At 34.6% G+C, this 16,138-nt stretch overlaps 2 protein-coding genes across 2 annotated transcripts in view; both read right to left on the bottom strand.

Annotated features, from left to right (window-relative positions):
* The window catches only part of LOC129235691 (uncharacterized), a 54,697-nt gene extending 43,081 nt beyond the window's left edge, over window positions 1-11,616 (bottom strand). Inside the window, exons 1-3 of the mRNA XM_054869684.1 lie at window positions 11,584-11,616; window positions 7,860-8,471; window positions 6,361-7,775 (exon numbers count right to left, since the gene is read on the bottom strand). Coding sequence (XP_054725659.1) covers window positions 6,361-7,775; window positions 7,860-8,382 — 1,938 coding nt within the window. The 5' untranslated portion in view covers window positions 8,383-8,471; window positions 11,584-11,616. The remainder of the gene's footprint in view (window positions 1-6,360; window positions 7,776-7,859; window positions 8,472-11,583) is intronic.
* Window positions 9,201-11,592, bottom strand: LOC129235684 (uncharacterized). Its single transcript, XM_054869672.1, has 3 exons — window positions 11,486-11,592; window positions 9,306-11,410; window positions 9,201-9,211 (listed from the first exon to the last, which is right to left on the bottom strand). The coding sequence occupies exons 1-3, from the start codon at window positions 11,590-11,592 to the stop codon at window positions 9,201-9,203; spliced, it is 2,223 nt and encodes a 740-aa protein (XP_054725647.1).
* Window positions 11,617-16,138: the final 4,522 nt, after the last annotated feature.

Raw genomic sequence — 16,138 nt, 5'->3', positions numbered from 1 at the left:
CTACCAATGTGGTTTGGTTAGTCAATGTCATACCACAAGAAACTCTATTTCACTTTCCTTTCTCCGAAACTACTAAGCTAGTGATAGCTAGCTAAAAAAATGCTAAAGCCAGAGGTTTGCTTGAAACAATGAATACAACACGGGGCAGTCGGCAACATGAATGCCCTTTGCAGGGCCAACGAGTTGTCAGCGATTGTTGGCAAGTTGTGGTTTGAGAATTGGCAGGCTGCCCGATATTTATTCTCTCTCCTGAATTCCAGTCACACTTGTATAAATTACGTAGATATTATCTACTCACAATTTATTGTTAACCCTCTTACTTATCCTATAAAGTCAAATAAAGAAAAAAATCTGTATTTTATTATATATATGTACATACAAAAACTTAAATTACAAAATTAAAAATTTTACTTTTCTGTTGATGCACATCACATAATAAAAAAATGTGAAATAAAAAGTTACATTCATAAAATTTGCCAAATCTTGCAAAATATTTAAGCGAGCAACAAAACGAAAAAACTAATGCAATTTTTTATTAAATACCTGCTACTCATTAAGGCTGCTAAACAGGTAAATGGGTGGATGTATGGATGTAGCCTTTGCAAATATAAATTTTACATTTTCTGCTTGTTTTTTTTTTTTTGTTTTTGTTATTCTACATTATTCATAGTGACAACGCATGATTTTGATTTCTATAACTGGTTATGCATCATTTTCCTTATTAAATTCCTGACCTATTAACTGGTTGTAGAATTTTTTACAGCTTCTTTACAGATGCGATGAGGTGACAGGCAGTCCGGGTTATTAAAAATGTGTATGGTCGCTCTGATGCGCACATACAGTAATATTTTCTGGAACCAATTAAGCTCTTGCACATTGAGTGTTATACTTATATATGGCTTGTGATACCAAAGGGACAGACGGAAGTTTAGTCCTAACATTTGAGAAGTAGCCGACATCTAAATGAAGTGGGTAGCAAAATGTGTAGCAACTCAGATATATGCGTTGGGCTTGGCACCGCCCATTTTTCATCATTTTGTTTGTGTCATATATTATATTTATTTTGTACTAAATTTTAGTAATTTTTCTTTTTTGAAACAGATATATATCACGAAATTTCCTCTTTTGGAAACTAATTTCATATGGGAAGTGGGTGTGGTTTTTAACCGATTTCGGTATTGGAAGCGACAGTCCTTGTCCGGATATAAATCGGTCGCTCCGACAGTCGTGGGAACGAATTACTATGTATAGTTAACTCTGGTAGCACTTTTAAGTTGTGACAGCTTGCTATTGTGAGCATATACTTGTGTCCCTTTTCTGCATATTAATTTCATTATCGTTCTTTTGTGTTTGGAAATTGGGAAATTGTGAACTCACTAACATATCTTATAAAATAATAAAACGCAAGTTTAAAACAAACGAACTTCTACAAAATCTTTTTTATAAAAATATGGTTTATTATATAATATAGATCATATTATATTACTCCAGCTTGAAACTTTGTACACGATTTAAAGAAATCCCAAAAATATTCATTAAAATTTCAAATTTCGAGTAAGCCGTTCATGGCTCATTCAATTTTAGTATAAAAAAATGGCTTAAAATTCTTGTTCATTTTTGATCAATTTTTTTTCACTGACGGTGTTACGTATTTTCTGTTTATATAAAAAAGTTTGTTATGTTATATGTTTTTTCTAGTAACTTTAAACCATCACTTTACTATATTTACTAAAATTTCATGGCAATGTTTCTTTTTATTTCTGATTAAAAAGGTTGAAATTTGTACAATTTTTCGAATTTTCGAATAAAAATTGAAATATGGATTTGCATGGTTTTTTGTTAGGCGATGAGTTATACTTTTATACAAAAATTTTGAACATTAAAAACAAAAACAAAACTATTAAAAATGTTGAGGTGCTATATTTTTTTTTCGCGGGCTGCAACATACATAGGTACATATATCAATCACGGTTTCTTTATGCTATTACATGCCACCGTTATGTGTACCAAAATTATGAAAACTTTGTGCACACAAGCGCGAGGACATAAAAAATGAACGCTTGGTGCGTTTTAACGATAGCTTTGAGTGCAAACAAAACAAAACGAACTAATAACACGAACGAGCATTGACAGCCAAATAGCTTCCTTGAATAAAACATTCTTAAAAACAGCACCCTGTTTCTATTTGTTACTATCAACAACATCATTGTTAGTTGTTGGCTATCAAGAGCACTGAAATTCCCCCTCCACTCTGCGCACCCAATGCAGTTTATATAATATAAGCGACTTTCCGAGGCCGTCGCGAAGTGAGTCGCTTCGTTTGTTTGTTCGATTATTTTAATTAAACTGACAAACAAATTGCGACATGCAAAACAAAAACTCATTAACTTTAGCTTTTGATGAACATTTTTGCACACTTCCCCCAACTCCGGCAAAGACAATTTATGCATCTTACATAGCGTTAGCTTTGCTGCTGTGCACAAATATATGACAGCAAAAAGTTGCTAAAGAAACCTTATTGGCGATGATATTCCTTATATTGCATTGAAGTACAAATAACACTAATAAGATTTATTATGAACATTGAGACTTGGCAGATGTTTATGCTTTACTTTTCTTTCAGTTCTAGATGTTAAACACAAACATGGAGCACTATAGTTCTATGACGCCCGAAATTTTCCATGAGAACTCGAAAAATCAGTAGGAAGCGTTTTTGTTTGTTATAAAAAAAGTTTAGATCATCCAATCTTGAACTCGTCTCTTCCAACTTGCAGCGTGGTGATATTCTACAAGTGTTTTATTGTGGTTGGAATGTCTTCGTAGGCATGGCTCGTTGCCTAAGGAAGCGCAGCAGTTATTACAATAGAAAACTTGTTTGCCCCATTTTGGTATTCCCACTACGTTGTAGGGTTTGAACCCATCACCTTAGACTGATATGTCTGACACATATGAGAATAATCAACCGTAGCAGCCGTTAGCAATTTGTTTTAACATTTTCTCAATATTACAATCCCTTCATGGGTAAATTGGTAAAATAGCAAAAAATTAATTTTATACCACCAGCAAACATTTCCTCATCACTAATATTATGCAATTTCGTCAACATGAAAAATTAATTGCAAAGGATAAGTTACTACCATCGCAACCATGACTTTTATTTCCGTAAAAGTTTGTTGGCAATTTGTGTTCGGCAAATGACAGCTTATGTATAGTGTCGATGCTATCAATTAATATTTTTACATCTTTAAGTGAACATGCAAGTAAGAGCATTTGCAAACATACATACATATACATAATTAAGTAGCTTATATCCAAAACGTTTCGGGAATTTGTCGGTAAAAAGTAAACGGTTTAATTACACTGTAAAACAATTTTATGGCTGCTTAAACCTGATCGTGCTGCTTTATTAATGTTTACTGAAAGTACAGAAAAGTTAACTCGAATTTCTTTTTACGGCCTACTAAAGTTTTCATTTCCCGGCCGAGTTGTTTTAAAAAAAAGTGAAAAAAAATAGTTGAAATACATATAGGTCTGAGCGAAATACCATACAATAAAATTTACAATAAATATTTTCGTAGATCCCAATTAAAATCTTAAAAACAAGCCTGGAAAGTCGCTGGAGGATTAAAATGTTCTAGAAAATGATTACTCGAAAAATTTCACATAGGAGTTTTGTTAAGCAAAACCTTCATTTCACCAGCGCGAAACTCCCTAGAGAAGCACAACTAACAATACTTTCAGTACCTATAAAAGCATTTTCGTTGTATATACCTAAGTAACCACTGGATTGAACAAGAAATAAATGCCTTCCAGAAATCACTCCCTTCTAACAAATTTTTTAGTGTTGCATGATTTCACAGGTTGTCTTCACGAAGTGGTAACTTAAAAAAACATATGAAAATTAAACGTGGTCATGGTTAAGTAAATCGGATAGAAAAGGTCCATGCGAAACTGTTGTTTTAAGTCAAATTGCCGGGTCAGTACTTGTACGTAAACCGTTACATTGTCCTAGTGAAGAACCACGAGTAGTTTCTCCAGAATTTCGCCCTACTGAGACTATATTTTCTCTCCAAATGGTGCAGCTTGCTCATAAATGCTATTTACTCACTGTCTGACTTTGCGCAAGGAATTCAGAGTGGATGACACTGCGGCAATTAAGAAAGTGGAAACTGGTCCACAAAACCATGATTTTGGATAGGCTTTTTACCAGTTATGGGAAGCGTCATATCAATAATTGCTTCTTCATTTAGATGTCATATTCACAGAGTCCCCATAGGCAGGAGCTAACATTTTCAGTGATTGCGCATATCGCAGTTTGTAGAATCGAAAACTGGAAAAACTGGTTTCAAAAGGTCAAATATTTCTCAAATTTCTATTTACCTGGAATTATAGCAATATTTTGACTAGTTGTGACTATTTTTCTTCCCTTTTTTAGATTTTTATTACTACTTTTATCTGTACTACATATAATATAAATCAAACTTCGATCTTTGTATGCGATTTATAAAAAGTAAAAAGCAAGTTCTTCCAAATTTCAAATTTTTTATCAGAATTAAAAAAAAAACAGTTGTGTACGTCCATTAATTTTAGTATAATAAGGTAAGCTCACAATTGACGTTGACTTTTCATCACTTTTTCCTTGACGGTGTTGAGTATTTTGTAGATATGAAAAAAAGACAAAGTCCATATTTCTGTTCCGCAGTTGCCGTATTGATTGAAAGCGAGATATAGATGTAATATTTCGGTAAGCGTTTTTCAATCATCTTAATTATACAAGGCGGCGCAATATTAGTCATCCAATTTTGTTTTTGAATAACTTTTTTACTAAAAAAATGATTTTGAGTGTTGGAAATCTCAAATATTATGCGAAGCGCGAGTCCTCTATTCTATTTAATTTGGGTACTTATTTTAAGATATTTCACTTCGTGATCTCATTTTTACGGTCATATACGACTAATTACTCAATAAACTGAAACTGAAGTAAAATTGTAAGTAGCGCACATTAGTCAAAATCGTATTATATACACCCACCAAGTTAACGTATGCTACCCTTTAGATAAAAGCCGAAATTAAATGAAAATGTCAGCGCTAAGTTATGAGCACGAGCATAGAGAGTGGAAGTAATAAAATATGCGCGAAAGTTATTGAGCGGAAAATTTTATTACACATATCGCTAACATCATGTTTACGCCCCGTAAGGCCTATAAAACTGCATACCTAGAAAAATTCTAGAAATTCTGGTTAAAAATTTGAAAGTTTTAAAAACGTCACACAAAAGTTTAAGACTTTGCGTTATACAGTTTTTGTTGTAGTGTCAAATATATCTTTGTAAAAAAATAGTGGTGTGTTTATAATTTTCGACGGGAAAGTATATGAGAGGAAATCGTGGTTTGAGCAAGTTCTACGCAACCAAATCGCCGGAAGCTTTTAATAAAATTTAAAAACTTTGTAAATAACACTCGATTCTCGGTGCGTATTTTAGCGATCTTGAAACTTCTAAACGACGTAACCGATAGAAATCATAATCAGAAAATTAATTTTTTGTTTTGTGAAAACGATGATTCGCAGCTATACTAAAATCCGTGGGCGCTCGCAATGCCTATTTTATAACAAATGATATTTTAGTGATTGAAATATTCACAATGTTGATTTATAACTAAAAGAAATTACAAAATCTAGCATTGAAAGGGCTAGAATACTAAAACGAATGGCATTTTTTCTAAAGAGAAAACCGTCTTTTACTTTTTTTTGCATAAGTTTTTTTTTTTTTTGTTTTAATTAATAATGGTCTAGAAATTTCAAAACATCGATTTTTTGTTTTTTCGATATTCCAAAGAATAGTATCTTAAGAATATGATGTCAAATTTTCATGCGGAAGTTCCCAATATTATAGCTTCTACAGCCCATTAACTACCTGTACCTCAAACTTTAAGCTCATTTATCTCGAAACGACTTTTTTTGGCCTGGTGTTGTCAAAAAACCAAATACTATTCAACTATTGTCTGAAATTTTAATATGTTTGTTTTATTGCTAATTTTTATTTTTAATTTGATTTTTTTGTATCTGGAAATTACTTCCTTAATAATTTGCTTATGTTAAAAAGTATGACTACACCTGTTGACATCCAAAAGAAAAGGAAAGTTTATTGCAGCTAACATAAGTTAGCTGCGGTTCAATATTATACCTCGCTCACATATTACAACATCTCGTAGAGGAGATAATTTCATCGTATGTGACATGAACATTCCCGGGCCCAAGGACGACAGTACTTCACTAAACGGAGAAATTAGAATTGTTTCCAGCAGAGCCGTTGGAGGTAATTGGTTTATCGCCAGGTTGAATGGCTGTGCCCCGACTCACAGCCGTATCGTTGCTGCCTTCAACAATCCTATCTTCCGTTAATTTGGAAGGGTTCACGTTAGGTAGAAAACAAATTTTACGAATAGGTCTCTTGAAAAATTTTCCTTTACATTTCAAAGTGACTACTCGGGTTAGTCCATCAGGTCCTGGATGCATTTCAACTATGCGCGCTAAAGGCCACCTGCCAGGTGGACATCTTTCGTCATACATCAGAACTAGGTCGCCGATTTTAGCATTGATACGAGTAGTGGTCCATTTCGGACGGCTTTGTAATCGACTGAGATACTCCGAATACCAGCGACGCCAAAAGTGTTGTTTTAAGCGTTCAACCATACGCCACCGACTTAATCCAGAAGTAGCGAAATCAAGTAAGTTTTCATCAGGAATATTAAGAGTTGGTTCTCCAATTAAAAAATGTCCTGGTGTAAGTGCATCGCAGTTTTCCTCATCTTCATTGAGCGGACAAAGAGGACGCGAATTCAGGCAAGCTTCTATTTGATATAAAAGTGTAGTCAACTCTTCGAAATTCAAAACGCGGTCTTGCAAGACACGCTTAAGGTGAAATTTTGTGGATTTTACCCCAGCTTCCCATAAACCACCGAAGTGTGGAGAGGCTGGCGGAATAAAATTCCAAGTTGTGCCTTCGCTAGCAAAACATGCTCTGAGGTCTTCCGGTATTGATGCTGTGTTGCGCTGATGCATGGTGTGCAGTAGACTGCTGGCACCAACGAAGTTTGTCCCACAATCTGAGTATAGTTGCGTACATTTTCCTCTACGTGAAATGAAGCGCCGAAAAGCTGCGATAAAGGCCTCAGTAGATAAACTGGAGACACATTCCAAGTGGACTGCCTTTGATACCATACATAGAAATATACAAATATACCCCTTTGATGTTCTAGCATTACGAAGAGACGATTGGCGTACATCAATTGGACCAGCAAAATCGACGCCGCTATGTAAGAATGGTCGCGCTGGAGTCAATCGAACCGCTGGAATTTGTCCCATAAGTTGTTCTGCTACTTTCGCTGTATATCTAAAGCATACCAAACAACGCTTTAATACAATTTCCGCAATTCTACGCGCATTTGGTATCCAATAATTTCGCCTAATGAAAGTTATCATTAGTTGTATACCCCCATGTAACGTTCTTGTATGTGCGTCTGTAAATAAAAGTAGAGTTAGAGGGTTTTTCTTAGATAACAAAAAGGGATGTTTCATATTCTCAGGTATATCAGCGAGTTGTAACCTTCCTCCTACGCGTAGAAATCCTTCTCCACAAATGAAAGGGTTCAGTTTCTTGATCGGATTGCTCTTCTGTAGCTCACCTGTTTGTAACAATTGCTTTATTTCTTCATGATATTCGTAGCGTTGGGACAAATATAGCAGACGATTGAATGCCGATTTCAACTCTGCGGCTGTTAGGTTTCCAAAGCGCCGAGGTTGAGAAGTTGCATTGTAATAAAAACGAAAAATATAGGCTGTCACAGAAATTGTTTTACCTAAAGTAGAAAATTTGTATAAAATTTGTGGATAACTTGAAGAATTGATATGCAAGATGTTGACCACTTTTCGTTTTTCAAGGGTGGTCTCCTTCCTATAGTCAATATCACTTGGCCATGCACTCTCGTTTTGAAGTAGCCACTCAGGGCCATGCCACCAGAGAGGATGAATTGATAAATTGTCTGGTAGAATGCCTTTCGTTGCACAATCTGCGGGGTTGTCGGATGTAGGAATATATCGCCACTGGCTGACGTTTGTAAGACGCTGAATCTCTGCTACGCGGTTTGCTACAAACACTGTCCAACGAATCGGCTCCGCTCTAATCCACGCTAAAACTGTCGTACTATCGCTCCACAAAGCAATATTTTCAACACACCCCTGCAAAGATTTCACTACCTTATCTACCAGTTGGGCAAGTAAATGAGATGCGCAGAGCTCCAGCTTAGGTATTGTGAGTAATTTTACGGGAGCCACCCTTGTCTTACTCTGAAGCAGTTGCACAACAACTTCTCCATTTTCCATAATTGTTCTCGAGTAAACCACGGCTGCATAAGCAACTTGCGATGCATCACAAAAACCATGTAAACAGCATCGCCTTGATTTTGAAGTGCCTATAAACCTGTCAATTTTAATATTTTCTAAACAAGGAAGCGCTTTGCGATACTCGAGCCATTCGCTTTTTATATAATTAGGAAGCTCATCATCCCAACTAATACCAAGACGCCACAACTTTTGAAACATAATTTTAGCTATTATGGTTGTTGGTGCTAACCATCCAAGAGGGTCAAATAATTTTGACGCATCAGATAATAAACTTCGTTTGGTAGTTTTATCAGGTATTGGGAAAGAAACAACGAACGAAAAGTAGTCACCCACTGGATGCCATTGTAATCCTAAAGATTTAATGAAATCTGCATCACTAAGTGATACTGCAGTAGAAAATTCTTTCATTTCTTTAGGGATTGATTGAAGAAGATCAGCGCAATTTGAAGACCATTTCCTCAAACGAAATCCTCCAGCCTTTAGTAGTGCACATAATTCTTGTTGCAGATGAAAAGCCTCGGAAAGACTGTCTGCCCCAGTTATAACGTCATCGACATAAATGTCGCGTAACAATACTTCTGAGGCTAGTGCGTAGGTATCAGACTCATCCTTTGCAAGCTGTTGTAATGTCCTGATAGAAAGAAAGGGAGCGGAAGTTGTACCATAGGTTACAGTTTTTAATTTATATATTTTTATAGGATCCTTTACAGATTCTCTCCAGAGAATATTTTGAAAACGTTGGTGATCAGGGTTTACAACAATTTGCCTAAACATTTTTTCTATGTCAGAGCACATAGCTATTTTATGCCTACGCCAACGAAGTATTATTTGGTGTAAATCGGAATGTAATACAGGTCCGGCCACCAGTTCCTCGTTAAGTGATCGATTATTTTGGTACTTACTCGAACCATCAAATACAACGCGCAGCTTTGTGGTTGTGCTACTAAGCTTTTCTACGCCATGGTGTGGCAAATAATATGAAAGCGGAGTAAGATTTTTGGGGTATTCTCCAACCAACTCCATATGCCCTAAATCTTGATACTCTCTCATAAACTTTAGGTAAGCAATTTGGAAGTTTGGGTTTCTGGCAAACACCCGCTCCATATTCTTTAGTCTAATTAAACCACCTAAATGAGAATTATGAAACTCTGGTACTGGTTTCCCATTAAGCTCAGCTCGGAAAGGAAGCGATACAATATATCGACCCGTGTTATCCCTTAAGTGTGTAGAAATGAAGTGTTGTTCAGTGGCTATATCTTCAGCAGATTGCGGTCTTATGTTTGGCAATTCTTCTTGCTCCCAAAAACGCTTAAGCTGATCATCTATATGACAAAGATGTGTATTTATTGTTTCAATATTAACCGATGTTGACATTGGTCCGGAGATAACCCATCCAAAATGAGTATTTTGGTAAATAAGTCCACTATCAGTTTTTATTTGAGCGTCTTTCATTAGAAAACCATATACATCAGCGCCCAAGATAAGATCTATGGAACGTGATTTGAAATATTCAGGATCCGCTAGAGGAATATTTGAAATATCAGAACTAAGCTGTAATGGAATAAAACTCTGTTGTGGCAGATATGAACGAAACTTGGGTAAGACATATGCCTTTGCATGTAGTGTATAATCGTATTCTACGCAGGAATACAGTTTAAGATACGCTAATTTCTTTACACAATTTTTCTGCTGCGTGTTTACCCCACGCACTTGTAAAGAAGTGGAACGGCATGGTAATTTATATAATTGTATAAATTGCTCTGTAACGAATGTGCCTTGAGATCCTTGATCTAATAAGGCTCGTGCGGATACAGCACCATTAGGCGTGTCGATTTTTAAAATAATAGTTGCAAGTAGAACTTCACGTTTGCACTCCTGCGAAGAGAAAGGAGCAGTTACATGGAGCCCTTGTATCTGCTTAGTACGAGATGGAGTGACTGACTCAGCAGGTTGTGAGTCTGAAAAAACTTCATGTAATAAAGTATGATGTTTGCGATTACATACGCTGCACGTATGATTAGAAGTGCAATCGCTTGCCGAATGTCCAGGGAAAAGACAGTTGCGACATAACGAATTACGAGTAACAAATTGTTTTCTTTCTGTGGGCGTATAAGCCCTAAATACCCAGCACTTAAAGAGGCGATGCGATTTCTTACAACATAAGCAAGAAATAGAGTTTTCACTTTTGCTTGAGTTTGTTATGTTGAAATTTCGTACCAGTTGGCGTTGAGGAATATTCGCCGACTTAAGTTTTTGAGTATTGTCTACATTGAGAGTTTCCAAAGTACGAAAGCATGTCTCCAAAAACCTAATGAGTTGTTCCAAAGTAGGAAGCTCTCTGGAGGCCTGTAATGACTTTTCCCAATCCTTTCTCGTCTCAGAATCTAGCTTCTGAATGGTCAAATGGACTATAAGGGGGTCCCAATTTGTGGTTGAGACATTAAGGTTGGTTAATGAAGCAATACATTCTTTAGTAGTGTCCAAAAGTGTTCGAATTGCTGAGTGCGAAGCTACAATGCACTTTGGTATCGCGAATAACTTTTTTAACCATGTGTCAACAATAGCACGCTTATTATGGAATCTATCCTCTAATGTTTTCCAAGCAAGATCATAGTTTGCTTCGGTTGCGAAAATATGTTTGATAAGACGTGCAGCTTCTCCAGTGACACAATTTTTTAAATAATACATTTTCTGAATTTTACTGAGTGCACTGTTATTATGCACAAGAGAAGTATAAAGATCACGAAAGGAAAACCATTCCAAATAATCACCCGAGAAATTTGGTACGGAGATTTTCGGTAATTTAGCGTCACTGTAAAATGTATCATTTCGATGGGAAGGAGCCACAAATGTACTGTTCAATGCCACCGGTGAAGCTGTAGAGCAGGCTGGCATAGAATCATACAAAAACCCTTTAAAGGTGAAATATAAGTCTTCGAAGCTATCAAAAGTTGCACTAGTCACGTATGGAATTTCATCAACACACACGCCCTCATCCTTTATAGACCTAATTATTTGTTCATGGTTTTTTATAAAGGATGTATATAAATGATCTACTCTTTCACTAATCACCCTAATATACCCCTGAGACAGCGTTTCCGGACGCAGCCCATGTGCCTTTTCTTTAAGCTTCGTCAGCTCGCACAGCAAATGCGTTTGAATTTCTGTAAGTACATTTACCTGATCCATATTAGACAAAATTATTAAGAAAATTTAAATAATATTAGGTTGATTCTGGTGTTCAACTTAAAAACTGGACCGACTGTCCCTGCTCGGGCGCCAAAAAATGTTTTATTGCTAATTTTTATTTTTAATTTGATTTTTTTGTATCTGGAAATTACTTCCTTAATAATTTGCTTATGTTAAAAAGTATGACTACACCTGTTGACATCCAAAAGAAAAGGAAAGTTTATTGCAGCTAACATAAGTTAGCTGCGGTTCAATATTATACCTCGCTCACATATTACAACATCTCGTAGAGGAGATAATTTCATCGTATGTGACATGAACAATGTTGTTCACAACATCAATGGCTATCGCCCATACTAGAATCATTTTATTATTTCAAATTTTTAGAGTGTCGAATTCAAAACCACGCCATTTTATCAAGCAATAGCTGCAGTCATACTGATTAATAATATTTTGCCATTTTTAAAATTATTAAAAAACAAAAAAATTCAAACTGAATTAATTTAAATAAAGTGAATCAAAATAATGTTAGATTAAATACAATAAAATAAAGTAAAATAAATACGAAAATAAATAAGAAAATAAATACGAAAATAAATAAGAAAATAAATACGAAAATAAATAAAATAGAAAATTAAAATAAAAAATAATTAAACTAAAATAAAAAAATTTAAATCAAATGAAACAAACTGAAATAAAGAAAAACAATACAAAACAAAATAAATTTTTTGTATTATTATTAAAAAATTCATTTTTGTATGTAAAAGAAGTTAAATAAAAATCCTTAAAAATTTGAATATCGTTTTTAATTTTTTTTTATTAAAAAAAAGTCCTGAAATACCCTAAGTTTTCGAGCTCTAGACCACCGGGAAAATCTCATTAAGAGGTAAGACTTCCAAAACAATTGCGTGATATTTATCAGTTATATTATCCTGCCACTGACGATATTTTTTTAAATTATATACAGTAATTGTATAAAGTAAAGTAATAAAGTCACTAAATAAAATAATTAAATCAAACTGAATTAATTTAAATAAAGTGAATCAAAATAATGTTAGATTAAATACAATAAAATAAAGTAAAATAAATACGAAAATAAATAAGAAAATAAATACGAAAATAAATAAAATAGAAAATTAAAATAAAAAATAATTAAACTAAAATAAAAAAATTTAAATCAAATGAAACAAACTGAAATAAAGAAAAACAATACAAAACAAAATAAATTTTTTGTATTATTATTATAATTAAATACAGTTCATTCTAGAAAAATTTCCGAGCAACGTATAAGCAGTAATTCTTCATAAATTCATTTGAACAGAAACTAAAATTAGTTGAGAAAGTTTCAAGATTTGAAGCAAGTATTTGTTTTACTTTTGACATGATTTGTCAAATAAAACAAAAACATTTATTTTTCAGTTCTAATATTGTGTGCGTCATATTACAAAATGCAAGAACGAACTACACTCAGAAGACGAGGAGAAATTAACGAAAAGTATTGTTGAAAAGAGCCTAAAATACCTGCCGCTTCCTATTGTTCTTTTTTTAAAATGTTTTCTCCCTCGAAGTTCGTTTTCGACCAAGAGCGGCAGTAGTGATATTATTCGTAAATCAATTTTTAAATAAAAAATTGTTGAGAGTTTTTAGCTACATTTTTGTGCAAAAAATATAAAAAAAACATTGAGTCAGCTAGGCAGCAGGCTGAGAATTCTTTCAGCCAATATTTAGACTCCTGCTTTTTATTGATACGAATCTGACCAAATGCTAGGTTTCGAATACAGTAAATGGTTAAACAAGTTTTATACAATATGAAACTGAGCAAATAGCCCAAATCACCGCTTTTGCTCCAAATTTGAGCAAAGCTACTTTTTGTTAATATGACTCAATAAATCAAATAAATAAAAAATAATATTACATTAAGCTAAAGCAAATAAAATAAAATAAATGAAATAAAAGAAATAAAATAAAACAAATAAAATAAAATGAAAAATCTATTTAAATAAATGCAAATACTAATATATTAAATTGAACTAAAATAAATAAAGCAAATTGAAATAAAATAAAATGCAATAAAATAAAGAAATTAAAAGAAATAAAATAAAATAAAATAAAATAAAATAAATGATATAAATAAAATAAAGGATAAAATGAAATGAAATAAATGAAATTTAATAAACTAAAATGAAATAAAATGAACCTTGCGGGCGCTTTTAACATACATTTATTAATAATTATTACAAACTAAAATGCAAACTAATTATTTAAAAATAATAATCAAATCTTTGCTCAATTTAGCAGCAAAAATGCAGCTTGTGGCGTTAGATTTACAAGTAACTACAAACAAACGCAACAGAGGTCTGAACATCCAACATCAACTAATTACATTTTAAGCGCAATTAACGCAATTGCAACACTGTTGAACGAAATACAATGGAAACCCAACAATGCTAAACAAAAATATGCAACAACGACAAAAAAATTTGAAGGCAATATAAAAACAAAAAGCAATGAAATCACAATCAAATGACCAAACCAACAATAAAGTGCAACACAACAAAAAAAAATTAAACAAAAATCGAATGAAAAAAGGATTAAAAAAGCATAATCAAAAGTAATAACAAAGCGAGTAATAACAATTTCAATGCATTTCGTAACTTTGACCACCTGAATGATACAGCTCTAGTCTAAGCTTGATGGCTAAATAACTAAATGACTGAGTGGCTAAAATGACTGCTACCAGCGCGGCTTTGGCCCGACTTTATTGTCTGACTGCCCGATTGCTCTTTCTGAGCTGCAATTTTGTGTTTGTCTGTTGGAAGCCTTAATTGAATTACAAAATTTACGCCACTGCCATAATTGTTGTTATTACTTGTGTTGCAGTTGTTGTTGGCGTAAAACGCGCTTACTAAAAGCTCACAAAACAATAAGCCACCAATTGGCTGGAGCTTCAAAGCCTCGAAATACCGATTGGCACCAGCAACTTACAACTGCTTTTACCGACAATGCACACAGAGCGGTGATTGTGGACGATGACGAGCCGCTGCGATCACCTTTTTGTGATTTTGTTAATCGTTCGCGCACACACACGCACAATGCAACTTACAAATTGACGATGCCTATGTGCATATGTTCATACCCCTATAAAATTGCAGCCACATTTGCTCTAACAAATAGTCATGTCGAGGCATTGCATAAGTGTGCGCAGCAACCTCTGTACGGTTTCGATGTTCATTTTTTAGCTACTCATTTCAATTTTTTTAATTTCAACTACTTTGTAATAAATTTGGCGTACCCAGCAACAAAGGAAAAGAAAAAGGAAGTTCCGTCTGATGCAAATCTGCGAGCATTTTGAACGCTTATAAATTTGTAAATATATATATGTGTGTGTATGTAATGGCGGTACAATGTAATTGAGTGTAATTGGTCGCATGACGTTTAGAAGAGACCGCAAAATCTGCAGCCAACTCCACTTCGGGTAATCAGTCAGCAACACCTATTAATTTTCCTATAACGCCACAGGTTTCCTTCCATTGGCATTGGGCAGAGATAAATTGTTGGAGAGGACAGCAGGCCGAAGGTCGAATTAGATTTCCATTTGATTTAAATTCGTTATAGCTTCACTCCACGCTGAAAGAAAACGCGTCACGAGTGTATTTGCTTATATTACCGCCTGTATCATAACGGCCTCTGAGTTAGCCGAAATGGTTTTACAAGTTTACATTTTTACATATATATATATTGCGCGAACACCCTTTTTGGGTGTTTGGCCGAGCTCCTCCTCCTATTTGTGGTGTGCGTCTTGATGTTGTTCCACAAATGGAGGGACCTACAGTTTGAAGCCGACTTCGAACGGCAGATATTTTTTATGAGGAGCTTTTTCATGGCAGAAATACACTCGGAGGTTTGCCATTACCGTCACTAATTATAAATTCGGTAAGGATGATGATGATACAATTGGTTGTATTGTAAATTCTTCAAGTAAATCAAATTAAGAATCCTCACAGAGAAATGGTTCATTACCATGCGCATAGGAAGAAGGCATATGCAAATACAAATATGTGAATTTATATACATATGGGCATATACATACATATATTTGCTCACTCAAGTAAGAGAGAGCCAGATGTCGAACGTTGCCAAACGCGGGGGCCGTGTGCCTTTTTGTCGTTCGTTCCGCGCTTTCGCTTGCAGTTCAAGCAAGGTAACAACGCATGAGCAAGATAACGATGCATTTGGTGCGTGCAGTCGGCTACATCGAATTATAAGACGTTATCACGTCAAAATACTCAATTGGGGTACGCAGTTATAATGAACCGAACTCAGAACGACGGACAAGTACTCCCCATACCACATGGATCAACCAGTTACAACCGCTAGGTCCCGGATTTATATCCGGCCAAGGGCTGTCACTCCAGCAGCATTCCTCATATGTAAATATGGAGAATTTTTATGCTGCTACAACAACAACAACCGCCAGGTGACACTCTAAGTCAACTGATTTGAGCCCTATTTTTTTTTTGGTAGGTTGTCACATCTGTCATTAATA

This window comes from Anastrepha obliqua, chromosome 1 (assembly GCF_027943255.1).
Source record: "Anastrepha obliqua isolate idAnaObli1 chromosome 1, idAnaObli1_1.0, whole genome shotgun sequence".
Taxonomy (NCBI): domain Eukaryota; kingdom Metazoa; phylum Arthropoda; class Insecta; order Diptera; family Tephritidae; genus Anastrepha; species Anastrepha obliqua.
Note: the sequence above shows the minus strand (reverse complement) of the source record. Positions and strands in the feature narration are given on the sequence as shown.